We start from the raw sequence: 16,877 nt of genomic DNA, 5'->3' as shown, positions 1-16,877 counted from the left end.
TTTACCCCATTCCCATGCACAACACATGCACATGTACAACAAAGCACATATACACATAACATATCACAATACATAATATCACAGTAATCCAAAAACTACCTTGTCTCTCATGATATATCACAATGTCAAAATTAATCCAGAGATCACCTTGTCTCCATGCATGTGAACCAGGCCATACTGCCTCATTTCTTTTCCCATGTTCTTGAACTTAACATGGGTATGTTGTAATAGATATGTTGACATAATTATAATTTAGCAGAATTCTCCTTTCTACCTAATAAATTCCTCATCACAGTGGGAATTCTTTTCATGTCGTCAATATCCTTGATTTTTTTTTAGCATTCATCCTTATATTTTAATGACCTCTGAAAGCTCTATTAGAAACAATGGAATTTTCATAGGTATAAAAATATACATCAATCAACATGAGCATGTATGGCACATACCACCATCCACCAACATAATCATGGACGCATCATACCAGTATCCATCAACATTATCACATATGCAATATACATGCATCCCTTCGCATAATCAAGCATGCAAGATATAAGTGGCCATAAACATTATCATGTATGCAACATATAATCACATCTGCAAATATAATCAAGGGTTAAGAGGACTCCCTTCTTGCCAGTTTCCCAGCTACATATGTCTCTATCCATTATTCTCATGGACCCAACAAACCCATTAGGTTGTTACGTTACTTAATCATGGCCACAACAGTCATTAGCTTGTGCCCAAATAGATCCAGGGTTTACATGACTCCTCATTGAGGCCAAGCTTGTGTTATACAATCTCTTCACACTGGTAATATTTCAATTTTTGTTTGTTGCTATGTTCATGTCCATTTCCTACTAGTATTCCATCTCACCTTGAACTTTACTAGGCATGTTCCTCTGCATGCATATCAAGCACTTACCCCTTTTTCAGGGTTTTATGGCCTTCCTGCCATTCCAACATCCTTAGTCCAAGATTCCTAAACATTTGATTTCGAAATTTAAAAATTGAAAACCAATGCAAGAGGAAGAAAAAGGAAATTATTCAAAAGGACATGAAATTCACAACAACAATCGTTCACAAAACAAAAGACCAAAACTAGCATGATAACCAAAACCAAAACCAACATCACCATGCACAAGTCTAAACCAAAATGATATCAAATCATTAAGTCAGTAAATTAAGCCATAGCACATAAGAATAAATAAATAGTCCCCAAAATTAACTCCATCTCCACGAGTCCAACATTCATGGCACTCCCAACCATCATGTATTGCACATAGGTACATATGTACATATGCATATTCACATACGAAAATCAAGTAAATACTTCTTCACAAGTCTCTGCAGTGACATTGAAATCTTATATTCCCCAAAAGTTCACAAGGGACCCTTTTTAACTCACATGTACACATATATATGTCAAGGAGCTTGAGGGAATTCCGCCTCCTCCTTCTTGACATCCTGCATTGTTGATGTGTGTCCCTATGGCTCATAGGGACTATTTTATTTATTCTCATGCCTATGGGGATAGTCCATTTTCCGATTTCCTTCCCCATAGTTCCAACAGGAGATTATCCTCTCCTCATTCTCAGCCTCACATGGCCTCTTCCTGCTTTTACCATCCTTTCTTTTGGAGGATTCAACCTGGTATGTCCTTTCTCAATACTATCTTTGCAGCTCAGTATACCACCCAACGAATTCTTGTTGCCTCATAGTGAGTTTTCTAAGTTCTTCCCTGTAGATCTTTAACTCATCTCCCAAGTCCTTGAGCTTAAACTACATACTTCTGAAGGTTCTCTTCTCTTAGAGGAATCTCCTTCATTCTCATTTTCAATAGGCTTGGTCTATATCTTGTTGCACAATTCCATGATACCTATTTCCTTCCTCTTCCACTGAGTCTTGCTATTTGCCGCCATATACACTCAACTATTAGTTCAAAAAGTAAATTAATGACACATATGTTAGTTGTCATATTTTACCATATTAGGCCAAGTATGTAATCCTACATTTGTGACACATCCTTAATCATCAATCCACATATCATAAACCAGGACATCAGTTGTCACATATATAAGATTGTTTTCAAAACTTAGCAACACTTGTGTATTAATATTATTCATGATTATTATTATGCCATAGATACAATTAGAGTTCAATTTTTGACCACACTAACAACATTATTTAAAATCATTCTATTTGTTGAAGCCACACTACTATTTTTAATCAAATTTTAAACGTAAGAAGAATTTGGCCTTCTTGTTAAGATCAACAACAGCCATGGAATCTACAAATTCAAAGGATCAGTTAGAAAAATATTATATTGTATTAATATATATCATACTTGTAATTATCATGTTCACACAGATGCATTATAAGGTCTGCATGCAGTCAAATTAGCACATTTCGTAACATTGTCCCAGATAGCATGCACTATGATCATGCGATTGTTCCATAACTAACAATTATCTTTGTTTCTATAACAAATACATGCAACCACATGGTTATCAGCCACTTGGCCTTCTAAAAGTTGCACAACATCATACCTTTAATCTATTGAGGCACTATATCATATACAAGCCATTAGATGTTCCCATCCAATTATCATATCCATATATATATATATATATATATATATATATATATATATGAAATCAATATTAGCAACCATGTTATGCAACACAAGTAATCACAGAATGATGTGAGCATTCACATGCACATACATCTTGATTAGCTAGCATACACATAAATACAAAATTTCATAAATATACATAATGCAAGCAACACAGGGAGTTTTCCTAAGGTTCCTTGCATCATATTAATAGTCTCATACATATTCTGCCAAGCATGCAAAGGCTCGTCATATGACCAACAATGATGATACACTAAAGCAATCATATACTCAACCATGCCACAGAACTGTAGCACAATATAAATACATCAATCATGCATGTCATAATCATTTACAACCGGCTTTTAACACCTAAACATTTGTTTTATTAATTTTCTAAAAATCATTATGAGGCCCTCCCCCTTGGGGAGTCCAATGATGGGCTCTGACTTCTTGCTTTTGATAGGCCCATCCAAGCCTAGTGTTGAACTTGGATGCTCTTATACCACTCTGTAACATAATTGACCCCTCAGGTTACATTAGAGGAATGGGGTACATACATACATACATACATACATATATATATAAATAATTTGGAGAACTTGTTGTTGATGCTCGATGTGATCTTTCACTGCTTGAACCTTTTTCTTCTTGATATGTCCTTCTATCTTGAGAGTTTGAGGGGTGGTAATTTCTTCCAATGCTTTACAAGATATGGTCGGATTCATTTCTTGATGCTCGATGTGATCTTTCACTTCTTGAACATTTTTTTTCTTGATATGTCCTTCTATCTGGATAGTTTGAGGAGTGGTAATTCCAACCAATGCATTACAAGATATGGTTGGCTTCATTTCTTCTTTCTTGATGTGATCTTTCACTTCTTGAACCTTTTTCTTCTTGATATGTCCTTTTATCTTGAGAGTTTGAGGAGTGGTAATTCTTGCCAATGCTTTACAAGATATGGTCAAATTCATTTCTTCTTTCTCTGGGGTTGGGTCCTGGCGTATATCCTCTTCTTTTGATGTTTCTTGATCCTTTTCTTCCTCCTCTTCATGCTCTATGTAAAATAATTTCTTCTCAGCACACTTATGACCTTTAGTGCATTTTCTATCACAATTGTAACAAAGCCCTTTTTCTCTTTTTTCTTCCAATTGTTGTGGTGTTATATATATATATATATATATGCCCGCTAAAAACCCAACAAGCCTCTGCTCCCCGGACTAGCCAAATGCCTTCCATGTGGGTCCCACTAGACACATCATCTCGCTTACCATCTCCTAGCGTTTCCCAAACTACGCGTTTGGTTCCGACTAGGTTCCTTGTACCAAGCTTACATGGAGAGTGGGCCCCTCCTTGTCGTCTCCTCATTGGTCCACAATCTAACTATCAATTACCACCACTAATGGCCCACATCATCACGCTCATAATAACTCACATACCTTCTCTTATGGCACCGTTTTAACTCCTCGGGTTCACATTGTCAGTCTGACCTAACTGTGGGCCCACCTCCCACCAATTAGAACATCGTCAAGATTTCATGTTTGGCTAGTGCAACCGGCCTATGTCATTCCTTCAAGTCCTTCCCGGCACATTCCGGAGAACGATATTTACCAACTGTGGGGGCTCTCTTACCAAGCTTGCATATATCATGGGATCGTATGGTCCCTTCTCCCATGGGTCCACTACGAAAAATCTTGGCTTCCATTGCAACTTACACCACTTAATCTCTCTTCCTTTACCCCAGAGCCTCCTTTGTGAATCCTCTTTATTTTTACGAGGTCATGTTGTCGGGTTAACTTAATAGATGGGCTAGTCCCCAACCAATAACACCATGATAATGGTGTGGGCTCATCCACATACCCTCCTTATTTCATCCCACCTTTTTCTCTTAGCACTTCCTAGAGTGCCTCCCTTCCATTCTTCTGGGCTAGACTTCCAGGCCACCTAACTAGTGGGCCACTCTTTTGGCCAATGGTGTTAGCGTCAGGCTCCCATCAACCTACCATGTCATCTCGACGCTCCAACTTGGCTCCCTCCTTATCCTGCACACTCGCAATGTTCCAGGATGAACCTTCTAGGCCACATCAACCTTGAATCCTTGTCCAATCACGTTAGTGACAAGTCTCGTCGCACCAATGGAAGGCCTCCATAGCTAGGGTTTGATCAAAAAAAGGATGGGGTTACCAGATCCTTTCTTATAAGTTCAGGGCTCGATCCCTCTACGTCGCAACAATTTTTTCTCTCATTCTATTCCATGGCTCGAATAAGGGATTTTGACCCTGCCTTATGCGATGTTTCAGATGGGGATCTCCATGATTACCCCAACAACAGGTTTCTCCTCTGCATAGTTTTCTTGAGTCGACCTCTTCGAACAGGGCTTTGGCTCATAGGTCTGGAAGAACTCCAGGTCAACAACAAGGCTTTGTGCCTATGTCGATGGTTCATTAAGGCATTCTGTGGTGCTACCCCTCCTGGGCTCAGGCGATAGATTATCTAATGGGTTCTTGGCCTGCTTGTGTTCCCCATGCTTGGACATGGAATCTTAGGCATGGAGGAGTAGTTTCTCTTATGGCCCTTACCTACCACGGGCTTGGTGTGAACTCCTTAAAGGTTCCCACCTCACCTATCACATGTCGATGGTGCCAAAATCCATGTCAAGCCTACAAGTGGCTCTATGGAACTACACAGAGTCTTTAGGTTCCTGAACAGAAACACTAGGGTGCTAACGAAAGATATCCAGGCATTGTTGATACATTATTGAGAGGCCATTTGGGTAAAGCGTATGGGTTTCAAATAGCCCCGAGGGAAACAAACCCTTCAACGTTAATACAATTCTTGTCGTGCAACACAACAACTTGTAACTCAAGAAAATAAGTTAATGTAAGCGGATGCATACCCTACTAAGCATATGGTCCTCCATGTAACTATTTCATATTAATACAAAGGGCCTCTGAGCCTATGGTTCCCAAGTTTCATTCCGAGTTCTCATGGCTTCCTCTACGGCCTGTAACATGTCCTGATTCCTATATATTATTTATTTAAGTGTTGTTTCTCACACAGTTTAACATTTAATGTAGAACAAAGTTCATCTCAATGTTATAGCTTAGCCCATATTATCATGTGGTTTATTACATATTTATGTATCAGATATTTTGTGATCAACACCAACAAGTTATTCATACAACATTTTATTTCCAACCCAGAAGATCACGCTTACTTATTTTATTTACTAGTGTCATTCATTTCAAAGTGACCACACACACACAGATATATTTATCATATCCATCATTTTCATATACCCACATAGGTGCAACCATATGTTCAAGCATTAACAACACAAATATTGTTCCAAAATATAGAACTATTATAATCAGAAAAGCATCATGATTCATCGACCAATAGACAAGCATAAGAAGATACTTATCTTTAATTTGCAAGGAAACTGATTATGGGATAAGGATTATCCACCCAACCATAGACAGCTCCAACCACACTTGTAGTTGTCACCCCTGAACCAGATTCCACAGTCTGAGGAGGATGCTTGCTTAAGGGATTTACGCACCAACTGCCAACTGAAACAGGGACTCCAGAGGAACTTCTTCCTCAATCCCACCAGTTGACTTCTATGTCTTTGTAAACAGAGGGGGTCCAGAGGTACTCTACCTCACCCCAAGTGCACACACATTGATTCACCCCCTCCTAGGCAGTGTAGAATCCACTGTAACAATTATGCAGTAACCACAAGTCTTCAATCATGTCTTCCTTTGATGTTGTTGTAGGATGGCCTCTTCCCAAGTTGTGATAGGGCTACAGAGTCTGTTATCTCCACCCTCAACCTCCAGGGAACCTGAGGACCAATCCCCTTCTCTTGACTTTTGTTATATCTGCCTCTGTTGAATGTTCCCCATTGAATGCTTGAATGGGTGTCCCCTCATCTACATCTAGACTCGACTCCAATGAATTCTTGTTGTTGTATTTTCCTTGTTTTACAAGGATTATTCCTTTTCCTCTTTCCCAGCCAACATTTACTGTTATTGCATCCTTGTTGCCTTTCAATTCGCAGTCCCCATCATAAATCTTTGTCCTCTTTTTTGGTTGTTGTTTTTCAAGCAACATGGGCCTCATTACTTTCTCTTGCATCCCATTTAATTTTAGAACCAGTCCCTTGAATTCATGCACCAACCAACCTTTAATGGTTATCCTGCAATTTAGGTTTCCTTCTCTACACGAGAAACCACAACATCCCAAGCAAGCAATCCTCCTCCCCAGCTCTACAATTTGTGTCCCTTTGACTCAGTTCCCTTTTGGATTTCACATTTTAGTAAAAATAATTACAATGTATTTGATGAGAGGACCATGGGTGGGGATGTCACATGTATGACATACTTAGCAAAAATACTCCTTTTATTTAAATATAAATATCATTTTGCATGTTGAAATTTCGACAATAAAAATGGTAGCGACAAAAATAGATAAAAGCACAACCTAATATTACCAAGGTAGAGTTGCTAGCTACATATGTCAACAAAGAGAAGATGTCACAAAAATTCACGGGCTCGTAATTATCAAGGATCTACCACTTCAACCAATAATATTAACAGTGGGATGAGAAAAAAGGTAGGATAGATCACAACAAGTGAAATTGATGGTAGCAAGTTGATGGATTTGAAACGTTATCATGATAGTTGGTGCACTAGTCTTAACATCAAGTCTATTGTTGTAATGTTTCTCGAAGGCAGTTCTTGGCTACAAAACTGTGCCAAGTAACCAACTCAACCAACTTTGGGTTCAAGCTGGCCCTTGAACCAAAGGGGGCTCCCTCAAGAGTTACGAGGTTTTTTGTTGTTCACTGTTACTGGACTACAGCCTATGAAGCAAAATAGTCAGATCTAGAGGTTTGTTTTTTAGGTGGTTGTTGATGATTCAAAAATCCTTGCTTAACAAATAATCCCTTCTCTTGCAGAGGCTCGATCAAAGTGCTAGTGTTCAACTATGACAGAAAACATAGCTTGAAAGGTTTTTATGGAGGAATGGAGGAGAAATTAAACAATTAAATATCATTCCTAGATGTATAATTATGTAACTAAGAACATAAACGTGTAGAAGAATCTCTATAGTGAACAAAAATACATCTAAGCATACCATAGAAGCAACAATTTAATGATTTATGGGTGACTAATTAAACAAATTGTTCAATTAATTATTTAGTAGAGAAAATAACATTGCAGAGGGATGTCGGGGAGGTTGATACTCATCCTAGCCCTTCCCAATGTCCTATATTACCTCAAATATATGCAGAAAAGATTATGTAATCACTGTTAACACTGATATGTACACAAGTTTTGTCAATAAACTAAAGCTAGAAACCCCTGAATTAAAACTTTGCAATATCAGGCTTTACAAAAATTAGAGGCTCTCTGGGCTCAAAATCCAACCCTTTTACATTACAAATCAAACAATATATAGGAAATCATAATCCTAAACAATAACAATTTTCCTGGAATAAAATCTTAAACAAGAAACTAAAAATAAATAATATTTCTAATTTGTTGCAAGAAACTTGGAACTGCTGGAAAATCCTTTGCCTTCAATTCAGGGAATTGGTTTATTGATGTTGATTTTCCTGCCTGAAATGTGTAGTTGATCCTTTGACTGTTGATCTTCCTCCTTAACAACCTTAATCTGGTTGAAGTTGTTCCTTAATAATCTATTAACTACCCATAAATCTGGTTGCAATATGCAATAATGTGATTGACTAATCCTTTTTACAGAATTGATTAATCCTCTATCTTTTGTTAAAATTATTTGATGATTCAATTTGCCTCAATTATCCTTGCTTAATCCTTGTCATAAAATTTTAAAATGATTTGGAAATCATTGATTTTATACATCTTCAATTTTAGAAATATTAATTTTAAATATTTGGGAATAAAATATTTTGATAAAAATATTTCTGGAATATTTTTTAAGGTGTTTTTTTTATTTATTCCCAAAGCTTGGAAAATAATTAAAATTGTTTTTATTTTAATCAATTAATTTATTACGATTCTATATGTTAATTACAATTTTACTGTTAATTACTAATTAAAAATTAATGATAGATTAATAAGATTAAACCTAAGATTATTCCCAATCCCAATGTAATAATCCACCAACATGTTAAAAATAATCAACAGTTAAAAAAATTGAGGGGAATAATCCACCCACATGTTTAAAATTACCCTAATTAATTACTTAACTTTTAATTAATATTAATGACTATATATATATATATATATATATATATATATATATAAACTTTATTTATATTTGTTAATTTAATTAATCTACCTTAATTAATTATGTTTTATTATTTAATTAATAATTAACATTATCATTATATACATATATTCATTGATTTGTTTTTATTTTTTTCTTTTAAATTTTATTTGAAATGTGGATTGAGGCTTAATGTACAAAATGGATTAGAAGGAAAACAATATGTTACAACATAGGCTCCATGTGAGGACTGCCTCCCCCTCTGGGATGCAGAGAACTTGTAAACTAGGTGTCTTGCATCCATTGGGCATGGAGTCATGACAATTCAATTCAATTATGATTTTTACCTGTAAGCTACAACCTGAAATATGAAACCTGCTATGATCTGAAATCAAATTGAAACTAAAGAACAATGTCTTATCCATTTTGTTATGAAGTCAACAGTTAACTGTGTTCTTTTCAATGTCCTGCAACTGTGAATTGGAATCAATTTTGAGATTGAACCCACATTGAAATTTGAAAACTGAAGACTGCTCAAAATGAAACTAACTACTGCACACTAAAATCTGAAAATAAATTTATCCAATCTCACACACCTCCACCTAATTGAGTTGAAACTTTTTCCTGTTAAATATAGTATGATTTTCAGTGCAACCAAGTGAGTAGTTGATTATCTCACAGATCACCTTGCATGTAATTGAAAACTTGAAAAATATTTACAATGTGAAATTTAAACTCCATAGGCAACTTATACTTACAATTAAATTCTGAAGATTGCATCCTTTGTTTATGTCTGCGACTTTTCATCACCTCCAAGAGGAAGAAAGATATACTACTGAAAGTAATTAATATAAGATCTTGAGTGAACACATCATTGAATGCAGCTGACATCTCAAACCAGTGGATTCCCCAGTGGAATCACCATATAGACAAAGTGGAGCCGTCAGGTGAAATAAATACAACCAATATCAAATGTCTACTCCTTGTTCACCAACCAGGAATAGATCTAGACTGATCATTCTCCAGGGAAAAATATCTTTGTTTTTTCACTCTCGACAATGACGCCAAATGTTGTATTATTTCTCGAAGGCAATTCTTGGCTACGAAACTGCACCGAGAAACAACTCAACCAACTTTGGGTTCAAGTTGGCCCTCGAACCAGAGGGGGCTCCCTCAAAAGTTACGAGGGGAGTTTTGTTGTTCACTTTCATTAGACAGCAGCCTATGGAGCACAATTTCCAGATCTAGAGGTTTTTTGTATAGGTGGTTGTTGATGAGTCACAAATTCATGTTTAATAAATAAGGCCTTCTATTGCAGAGACCTGATCAAAGTGCCATTGTTCAATGATGACAGAAAAACATAGCTTGAAAGGTTTGGATGGAGGAATGGAAGAGAAATTAAACAATTAAATATCCTTCCTCAATGTCTAATTATCTAACTAAGAACATAAACATGTAGAAGAATCTCTACATTGAAAAAAAATGCATTTAAGCATAGAATAGAAACAACAATCCAATTATTTCTAGGTGACTAATTAAACATATTGTTCAATTAGTTATTCAGTAGAGAAAGGGAGGATGATACTCAGCCTAGCCTTTCCCAATGTCCTATACTAACTCAAATATATGCAAAAAATTGTTGGAAACACTGACATGTACACAAGTTTTGTCAATAAACTAAAGCTAGAAACCCCTGAATTAAAACTCTGTAATATTAGGCTTTACAAAAATGTGAGGCTCTCTATGCTCAAAAGCCAACCCTTTTACATTACAAATCAAACAATATAAGGAAAACATAATCCCAAACTGTTAAAATTTTCCTGGAATAAAATGCCAAACAAGAAACTAAAAATAAATAATATTTCTAATTTGATGCAGGAAACTTCGAACTACTGGCTGCTGGAAATTAGTTTGCCTTCAATTATGGGAATTGATTTATTGATGTTGATTCGAACTACTGGCTGCTGGAAATTAGTTTGCCTTCAATTATGGGAATTGATTTATTGATGTTGATTTTCCTACCTGAAATTTGTAGCTGATCCTTTGACTGCTGATCTTCCTCCTTAAAAACCTAAATCTGGTTGAAGTTATTCCTTAATAATATGTTAGCTGCCCATAAATCTGGTTGCAATATGCAATAATATGGTTGATTGATCCTTTTTATAGAATCTTCCTCCTTAAAAACCTAAATCTAGTTGAAGTTATTCCTTAATAATATGTTAACTGCCCATAAATTTGGTTGCAATCTGCAATAATATGGTTGATTGATCATTTTTATAGAATTGATTAATCCTCTGTCTTTTGATAAAATTATTTGATGATTCAATTTGCCTTAATTATCCTTCACGTGCTTAACAATTTTCGTAAAATTTGAAAATGATTTGGAAATTATTGATTTTCTACCGCTCTTCAATTTTTAGAATATCACTTTTAAATAATTGGGAATAAAATATTTTGATAAAAATATTTCCCAAATATTTCTTAACTTGTAAATTCATATTTCTATTCTTCCATAGAAAATAATTCATTCCTGTGGTTTTTTGAAAAACCATGTCTCTCGTAGAAACCATGTCTTGTTTTGCCCTCATTTTATACACTTATGAATAAATAAAATTAATAAATATAATCCATAAAGTCATCAACTGATTTATTCCCACGGTCTTGAAATCCCAAAATTTGGAAAATAATTTATATTTTAATAAATTAATTTATTATGACTCTATATGTTAATTACTAATTAAAAATTAATGTTAGATTAATAAAATTAAACCTAAGATTATTCCCAATCCCAATGTAATAATCCACCCACATGTTTAAAATAATCAACGGTTAAAAATAAAAAATTGAGGGAGGGTCTGCGGACCACAATTAAGGAAGGGGGATCCTCAATTTTTACCACCTGATTTTACTAAATATTACGTGGCATCCTTTCATGAATGGTGAAGCCCCCTATGGTTTCCAAAACAACTAGGGGGTCCGCAATCAGCTTTTTGTTGCATAAGGTTTATTAAAAAAAAATATTCCCCCATAAATTTTGGTGGGAGGTACTTTTAACTTTGACTTCTAATCATTTTTAAGTCTAATTAATGACTCGATTATATATATATACTATAAATTTTATTTATATTTGTTAATTTAATTAATTTACCTTAATTTATTATGTTTTATTATTTAATTAATAATTAACATTATCATTAGATACATACATTCATTGATTACGCCGTAAGGCGTTTCTCTCTGAAATCAACTCCTTTCTCTGCCTACCTGTCATCTTTGTAAGCCACACGATTATATGTTAGACGATTGTAAAAGTTTCAGCCGTTGATTCAAAGTGGTTACAAATTCGTTGCCCAAATGGTTTGTGAGTTTATCGAGGCTGCCATTTGGCATCTAGTCGTAAACAATGAATAGCTCCATCCCCATAGTTGAACCGGGCTCCAGTGCTACATGCATCCCACGAACCCCTTCATTCCCTCCCTGAACTCTTTCGTTATGCATTTCACTACGATTTCTTGGCCACTGCTAGGGAGAACGCCCATATAAACCTTCCAAAACGCCCATATAAACCTTCCAAAATCCCCCTGGTCCAAAACATTTTCGTCCCTGAATCCACTGGTGGCGATGCGGAGTTCCTTGTAAATGAATCTATGGGGCCAAAAATCCTACTCCCATTCTTCGATCTTTTCTCTAATGCCATATTGCCTTTGCTATGGAGCCAGAATCTCTGCAGATTCACAGTTTGATCATTGCAGAAGATGTAAGGGTTTTTCTATATAAAAGAGATGTATTACATCTCATGCAATATGATCATATTTTGTTCAATCATCTCTCTGCAATCGGAATACCCACTTCAGATGTTTATCTACTATAAATCCATTTAACAGAGCCTCAATTGTTTCAATTTTGTATCCATGGAGATTCAGGGGAAATCAGTAGCAGATACATGGTTCGATGTCAGAGTGATATACTTAAGATTGAACTCGTGTTTGCTTAAAAGTGCACCAGATTGTTTTACGATTTTGTTTCCCGCTAGAAGCATGTCAACCGTTCTTGAGGTTAATGGCATCAGAATTCCTTCCGCAGAGCAGACCTCTCGCAAGCTGCTAAGAGACAGAGTAGATACAGAATCTGCCGAGGCAACTTATATCAGTACCGATAATCTGCGCACTAATGAGGGCTTGCCCTTTGAGCTCCATCATAGAGGCGAGCTCCTTGTTACAGGGAATTTTGAGAGACTGGCTTTGGAAAATCCCAAGGCTAGGAAAAAGGTCTGGACCATGGAATGTACCTCTGCAATATCTGTCGGATCTTCCTATATTCTATCGAGAAAGGCTGAAGTGCTTTCAGGTCTGAGTGCACTGTTCCTCGAAGTTTATGTGGCTGGGAGAGGCTTGGGTCGGCCCATTGTTTTGACCAAGATGGTGCACTTGCTACCTCGTAGGAAATGGATTCGATGCATTTCTTTGGATGCAATACCTGAAAATGATGATAATGATGGGCCAGGAATCGGTAGATCAAATTTGAAGTCTCAGGTGAACAAATTATATGTGCTTTCTGCACTACATTGTTTGAATATTGTTATTCTTTATATTCTTTATTGAGTATTTATATTCAGGGAAATTTCTGGATCATGTGATGCAGCTTTGCATCATTGCTTCCATTATTCTTAATAAACCACTATTCTTGATCAACCACAAGCCAGTAGGCCTACTTCTCCTCCCTGACAATGCCCTTAGAATAGTTTCACCAATTTTTTCCCGCCTTGCTTTAATCCCTCCTGTAAAGATATTAAGATATTTTTTTCATCTGATGCTTCTTTCAATTTTTCACCACCAAACTTCCATTATCAATCCAGATCTTCTTCAACCATAGTTTCAGTACGGCTACCTTTCCATCTTCACTTTTGACCTATATTAACAGGACCTAGGATACTATTTAAACTCACAGAAAATTTTGATTACATTTTTTTACAACTAATTATCAGGACTTCAGTCATGATGGTTCAATCACTACCTGAGGCCACTTTCTCGAGAAATCAAGAACTATCAAAGCTTTACTAACATTCAAAGAAGTTAACCTTTTTGAACAAGTACCTATTTAACAGTTATGATGGTTCAATGATTTCAATCACTAAATAGGTTCTTGGAGGCCACTTTCTAGAAAAATTAAACCTGAGGAGAGTCTTTACCATTTATAAAACACTATTGAAAAATGGGACCCTGTTTAGACTTTGAGGCGACCACCCAACAGTATTTAACAGTCAGGATTGTACGATCACTGCAATAGGTTCTTGGAGGCCACTTTCTAGAAAAAATAAACCTGAGGAGAGTCTTTACCATTTATCAAACACTATTAAAAGTGGGACCCTGTTTACGCTTTGAGGCGATCACCCAACAGTATTTAACAGTCATGACTGTACAAGCACTGCAATGGCTCTTTAGTCATGACTGTACAATCACTACAATGGTTCTTTTGCAGATATTGTTTTTTTTCAGAATTATACCTCGACACATTGGACGATCGTCCAAACCCCAACCATACTTAACAGCCATAATCACTTCATCATTACAATGCTAAGTGTTATGTCCACTTTTTTTTGAGGAATTAAACTCTTCAACTCTGAAGCCTTTAGCCTTTACTGACAACTCCAGTTATTAATCACTGTAATTAACATAACTTATATATAAGTTCCCTGTTTGATTTTTGAAAACTGCCCATTAGAGTGAACACTGTTATTCCAATCGTTGGAAATATCCAACCAAGATTCCTTCTCTAATGAAATTTTGATGTAATACCACAAATCTATACAGTTGTGATGAAAGAGTCTGAAAAAATAGAATTTTTTTAATTTTATGTTTCTGGTTAGGAAACCATGTTGCTGGAATTCTTAAAAAATTAAAGAGGTTTGTCCCTTCTCCACACAAACTTGTTCGATTGCATATTCTCCACACTTGGGATGGGTTTGTCCCTTTTCACTTCTCCACACTTTAGGGATGGGTATGGCTCCATGATCCCAAGTCAACTGGGTTGTATGTCTGCCCAATGTATTTAATGCATCATAGAGCCTTGGGAAAATCCAAGGTTATCAATATGCAGTCAGCGGCAGTGCATTTAATGCCGCTGTTGGTTGCATATTGTTCCCCAAAATCTAATCCAGTATGTTTCTTTGTCCACTGTTTGATATAATACTGTGTATATATAGACTGCTCCATGTGAACAAAGAAAGTGTTTTAACGGGAGATAAAAGAACTTTTGTTTCTACTTCAATTCGCGCATTTTGTGTGTGCGCTTTTTTAATTTCCATAACAAAAAAGTGTTCCTGTCCATTAAATTGGAAACAAACAGAAATGGAAAATGAAAAATTAAATTGGAAACTAAAATTTTGGAACCATTAAAAATTGAAAGCTTTGTATTAAATTTGAAATTAATGAAAATTGAGAACTGAATCATAAAATTTGAAAGTAGATTATTTTGAAATCTCCACGCCTACCCCTGTTATTTTTTGTTTACCTCCACCTCCGATTCCAATGGTACCTACAGGCAGAAACCAAAGATTTACTAATTGTAGGTGTAGTTTGACATCGAGACAATGTCCATCAAATTGTTTGCAATTATTGAGTAGGATTACTAAAGGTGATCAGCAATAAACTCATAACATTTTCTACTACAATGCCATTTTCTCTTTGTCTTAACTGTTTATAATATCTGTATGTTCAACAGGAAAATTTAGAAAAAAGATTATGTTTAGAAATCGAAGGATTGTTGGCTCCTTTTCATGGCATGCCAATCAGAGTTGAAGAAAATTGGTACATGGGAAAGAGAAGAATATAAAAATCTGTACAAAGTATTTATAAATATTTTATAGTAAATATATAGAGATATTGTAATAAATTAAAAGATGAGAATAGTTTGATACAGATCAGGCTAGATAACTGAACTAAGTTGCTTCATAGCCATATCTCTCATGCTACTTTCTCTTACAAAGGCTAATCCTCAAGGGTTCATCTAGAACATGAGGCTCGGGAATTCCTACTTCTAATTGTAAGTTAATTAAACCTACCCGTCCTTATTAAAAGCAAAGCAAGGTTACATCATTTACTTTATGCCAAACAGAAACATAAACATATATTATAAGTAATTTATACAAGAGGTGGAATTTCAATTCTACTTAAAAATAATTTAAGTCACTGAAATGCCAATGCATCTACTTCCTTAAAAAAAAAAAAAAAAAATTAAAGAGAAGACTCTATTAAAAGAACAATGTTGCAAATTAAGAACTAAATAATTGTTTCCAGACAATTGCCAGGTGATAAAGACTTCAATTTCAGAAGATCAATCAGGCTCATCAGGTAACTTGCTCTGTCTCTGGACAGCTTTTGTTTATTTATTTTTTCAGTTTTAACGACATTGCTGCATGTTAGAGTATATAACCCCTTTTTATCTCAGATGTGTTCATGTTATTGATTATGTTATTTTTGTGATAAATCTGCAGACTGTAATGTCCAGTTTGGCACAAGCAAAGCAGCAAAATGGTTCCGAGGATTACTATATGGATGGCATGATGGGAATTAATAATGATCCTTGCAACGAGTGGGAAGAATGGATGGGATGGGAAGGAGCTGGAACCCTTGATTATTCCTCCCATATTAACATCTATGCATGATTATACCTTTATCCTCATTTGTATTCATGTCACCTCGCCTTGTAAATAATTAGGCCTCTCCATGACCATCCCCAAGTTAACGAGTTATGGCCTACTTCTGAGACTCTTACCTGTAATGCTTCTCATTCCTCTCTATAAATTGAACTTACTCTTCTCAATCTTCTCTGTAAATTGAACTTACTCTTGTATTTGTATAGCAGATTTCATTTCTATTGCCTCAGCTTCTGCTTCACAAGGGCCTTCTTGACTCAGATGAGCAACATCTTTTTGAGATTTCTCAATCTTGACGACTAATTTGCTCTGCTCAGGAGTTCTGATCTTGTACATATGCTCTATTTATTTTAA

The 16,877-nt window shown here is 35.7% G+C and overlaps 1 protein-coding gene across 1 annotated transcript; it reads left to right on the top strand.

The window, feature by feature from the left end:
• The first annotated feature begins 12,440 nt into the window (after positions 1–12,440).
• LOC149169155 (uncharacterized protein At1g01500-like) lies at positions 12,441–13,806 on the top strand. Its single transcript, XM_089427029.1, has one exon. It carries the CDS (start codon positions 12,781–12,783, stop codon positions 13,468–13,470), a length of 690 nt encoding a protein of 229 aa, XP_089283155.1. The 5' UTR covers positions 12,441–12,780; the 3' UTR covers positions 13,471–13,806.
• Positions 13,807–16,877: the final 3,071 nt, after the last annotated feature.

This window comes from Pinus tabuliformis, chromosome 4_2, assembly GCF_031772625.1.
Source record: "Pinus tabuliformis cultivar Carrire ecotype Pingquan chromosome 4_2, CPIR1, whole genome shotgun sequence".
Classification (NCBI taxonomy): Eukaryota; Viridiplantae; Streptophyta; class Pinopsida; order Pinales; family Pinaceae; genus Pinus; species Pinus tabuliformis.
The sequence above is the reverse complement of the archived record's forward strand: the minus strand, read 5'-3'. Positions and strand labels throughout refer to the sequence as shown.